We start from the raw sequence: 3,888 nt of genomic DNA, 5'->3' as shown, positions 1-3,888 counted from the left end.
GGATCCATCCCTTTTGGCTAAAGGGAGTGATTAAGGGACAACGTGTGATTTGCCTGGTGGACAGTGGTGCCACGCATAACTTTGTTGACAAGGGCTTGGTTGTTAAGCGTGGTCTACAGGCAGAGGATTTTCTGGGTTTTAGTGTGACAGTTGCAGATGGATTTTCTATGCGTTGCACTAGGAGGGTCCCACAACTCAGTATTCAGATGGGTGATTACACTTTGACCAATGACTTCTATGTTGTGGGTCTTGGTGAGATTGACATAGTGCTTGGTATCCAGTCGCTTGGCAGATATGTTCAAGATTTTAGGCGGATGGAGTTGGAGTTCGTAGTGGATGGCAAGAAGGTTGTGTTGAAAGCTCTCTCTGATGGTGGACCTATTGTAGTTTCAGCACACAGGATGTAGTTTATCTTCAGGCATGGGGATGTTGGTTGGATGACACAGTGTTTCATTTCGTCCAAGACACCTTCTTCGAATGATAGACCAACATTGCATGGAGATGTTCAGATGATATTGGATAGACACAACATAGTGTTTGGAGACCTTCCTTCAAGTAGACCCCCTAATCATGGGTTTGAGAATGTGATAGAGCTAGAAGAGGGGGACAAACCCATGATTACAGTTCCTTACCGTCATCCTAAGGCATTCAAGGATGAGATAGAGAAGACCATCTGGGAGTTATTGGACATGGGATTCATTAGGCCTAGTTCTAGCCCCTTCACTTCTTCTGTGGTGTTGGTGAAGAAGAAGGATGGCACCATGTGCATGTGCATTGACTACCAAGCACTCAACAAGAAAACAATTAAGAATAGGTATCTGATTCCGCGCATTGATGAGTTACTTGATAAGCTTCATGGGGCGGTGTATTTTTCGAAGATTGATCTTCGATCAGGATATCATCAGATCTGTATTCGTGAGGAGGACATCCATAAGATCGCATTCAGATGCCACTACAGACATTATGAGGTTTTATTGATGCCATTCGGTCTCACTAATGCACTTGCTACGTTTCAGTCATGCATGAATCATGTGTTCAATAAGTAGTTGCGTAAGTATGTGCTTGTATTCTTCGATGACATCTTGATATACAGTAGAACCTGGGAGGAGCACATGAGGAATTTGGATGAGGTTCTTGGTATTATGGAGGCTCAGTCACTATTTGCCAAGATGTCCAAATGCGAATTTGGACTTACAAAGATATTATACTCAGGTCACGTGATTTGTGCAGATGGAGTGAAGGTTCACCAGGAAAAGATACAGGCAAAGCTAGATTGGCTGCCACCTAGGAATGTTTCAGAGTTGTGGGGTTTCCTAGGATTATGTGCATACTACAGGAGGTTTGTGAAGGGGTATTCACAACTAGCAGCCCCTTTGATAGATCTTACACGGAAGGGTTCTTTTTGCTGGATAGGTGAGGCTCAGAGGGTATTTGACAGGCTTAAGCAGGTTATGAGCACATGTCCCGTCCTAGCTCTTCCAAATTTATCTCAGCCCTTTGTTCTAGAGTGTGATGCTTGAGGAGGTGGTATAGGGGCAGTACTTATGCAAAACCGCTATCCCATTGCATACGAGAGCAAGAAATTGAGGGGCAATGAGAGATTGTACTCCACCTACGATAAGGAGATGCTCACCATCATGCATGCTTTGGCGAATTTTCGACAATACTTAGTGGGTGGGAAGTTTGTGGTGAGAACCGACCATAACAGTTTGAAATACTTCCTGGAATAGAAAGAGCTTAATGAGCGCCAACAAAAATGGGTCAGCAAGATTCAGGCATATGATTTCGACATTGACTTTGTCAAGGGGAAGAAAAATGTTGTTGCCGATGCACTTTCCAGGAGACCTTCAGTTGCTGCCCTTTGTTCTATAAGTGAGATTTCAGCTGATTGGAAGTCTCAACTTTCAGTTGAGTATTCCAAAAATCAGTTTGCATGTGAGATTATAGATGGACGGGTCTAGGATGACAGGTATGCGGTGATTGATGATATGATATACTACAAGAATAGAATCTACATAGTTCCTGGATCGAAACTGAAGGAAAAGATCCTTCATGCCATTCATGATACTCCACTAGCAGGACATCCTGGGTGATGGAAATATTGTCATTGATGTCAAAGATGCAAGAAGACAAATTAGTAATGTCAAAGGTGATTATTTATATGAATTGGATAGCTGTGATTTATATAAAGAAGACATACACATGAAACCATTGAAGGATCACAATTGAAGACATCACCATGATCAGATTAATGATAAGAATTGAAGGCATCTCCATGATCAGATTAATGATCAGAATTGAAGATGAACTCCATATACAAGATGTGGGTATGCAGTGATCATATGCAGCAATGACATATAATAGAGGACAAAGAATAAAGAACTATGACAGCAGCTACATGAAATGGCAGTGATCATGATTGGAAACTACACATCAATTAGTTTGATTACCAATTTATCAGAATCAGTGATCAAATGTATGTCTCAGGTTACACGATGCAACTGAGCATGATAAGACTACACAGCAATATTGATATTAATAAGACAGTGATGTTTGATAATAGTTGAATAAGCAGTTAGTATAGTATCATACAGAAATTACACCTCAACAATTACGATTTATGGAGCAATGTTTCCATTATTGAAGATACAGTAATCAGATATATTGAAGATACAGTGATCAAATATATTATGATTATACAGTAATCAGATATATTGGAGATACAGTGATCTACTATTCACTGTTTTTGTCATAGTCATGTATACTTACAGTTACAACGATCTACTATTATTCCAGTAATATTATTATTATTCTAGCACATCAATATTATTAATAGTGATATATTTGTAAATGAATCGAACATATTAAAAGAAAACGATTCTTTGACAAGATGAATCGGTTTAGTTAAACACCAATTAAGAGCAGCCATATGAAACAGTGCATATATGTCTTACACAACCGACTCACTAAGAGTCATTGACGTGGCCAAGGAATGCATTGACTTTTCAACGGAAGATAAGGAGGGGATTAGTAGTTAAAGATTACTCTATAAAGAAGTTTTGATAACTTTGATAATAATAAAATCAAAGACTTACTTTGTAAAAGTTTGGGTTACTATCATTTCCATTAAATAAGAAGACATCGATTTGAATAAAGAAAGTTGTAATGGCAGTTGTTACTAATATTTACTAATCGGTATCTAAGAATACGTGACCATTTACGTGGGGGTATAGAGAATGGTTGTGTTCTTTTGTTTGTAGATAAGATTTGATATATTGTAATTCAGTTTGAAGATGTGTGGAGTGTAGAAGAGAATGCTGGAAATATAAAGAAGCTGCTGACAGTTTGTGGCATGCAATAGATTGCATACATAAGTATATACATCACAAGGAAGTTAGAATATAGTTGTGTGGTGAAGCATGAAATTATAGAGTGTGAAGAATTTAATTCTAAATTTTTTTTTTTTTCAGACTGTGTAATGCAGAAGGTGCAAGAAATATAGTGTGTGTAATGATGAAGAAATAATTCTGAACATAAGTATAATGCTGAGAGTTGAGTGTGAAGAACAAAATAAATAGAATATATTTTGGATGAGTGCGTGGAAGTTTGAAGATGTATACAGCAGAATAAGAAATTAAGATGAAGCAGATATAAAAAGTATATATGGGCAGACTTATGATAGTTTTATAGGAGAGCTAAAGAGAAGATTTATGTGCAGATTGAAGATATTATAGAAGATTATTGAATGCAGATTCATGAAATATTTATGGCAGATTTATGAAGGACTGTGTGTGCAGATTTATGAAGGATTTTTGAGTAAGTGTGATCAGTTTATCAGAATTATTAGGAGGTAATTGTAGAAGTTTGAAGAAGGAAATTTGGGAAGAA

At 37.7% G+C, this 3,888-nt stretch overlaps 1 protein-coding gene across 1 annotated transcript; it reads left to right on the top strand.

Moving 5' to 3' along the window:
- The first annotated feature begins 1,112 nt into the window (after positions 1–1,112).
- Positions 1,113–3,479, top strand: LOC131856803 (uncharacterized mitochondrial protein AtMg00860-like). The gene is made up of 4 exons (XM_059208732.1): positions 1,113–1,448; positions 1,731–1,955; positions 3,287–3,343; positions 3,471–3,479. Exons 1-4 carry the CDS (start codon positions 1,113–1,115, stop codon positions 3,477–3,479), a joined length of 627 nt encoding a protein of 208 aa, XP_059064715.1.
- The last annotated feature ends 409 nt before the right edge of the window (positions 3,480–3,888 follow it).

The sequence above is a fragment of the Cryptomeria japonica genome, chromosome 7 (assembly GCF_030272615.1).
Source record: "Cryptomeria japonica chromosome 7, Sugi_1.0, whole genome shotgun sequence".
Lineage (NCBI taxonomy): Eukaryota > Viridiplantae > Streptophyta > Pinopsida > Cupressales > Cupressaceae > Cryptomeria > Cryptomeria japonica.
Note: the sequence above shows the minus strand (reverse complement) of the source record. Positions and strands in the feature narration are given on the sequence as shown.

Coding starts and splice junctions, on each gene's coding strand:
- LOC131856803 (XM_059208732.1), top strand. CDS start 1,113: ATGAGGAATTTGGATGAGGTTCTTGGTATTATGGAGGCTCAGTCACTA. Junction 1,449..1,730: donor TATTTGACAGGCTTAAGCAG/GTTATGAGCACA, acceptor TTCCTGGAATAG/AAAGAGCTTAATGAGCGCCA. Junction 1,956..3,286: donor GTGAGATTATAGATGGACGG/GTCTAGGATGAC, acceptor ATTGTAATTCAG/TTTGAAGATGTGTGGAGTGT.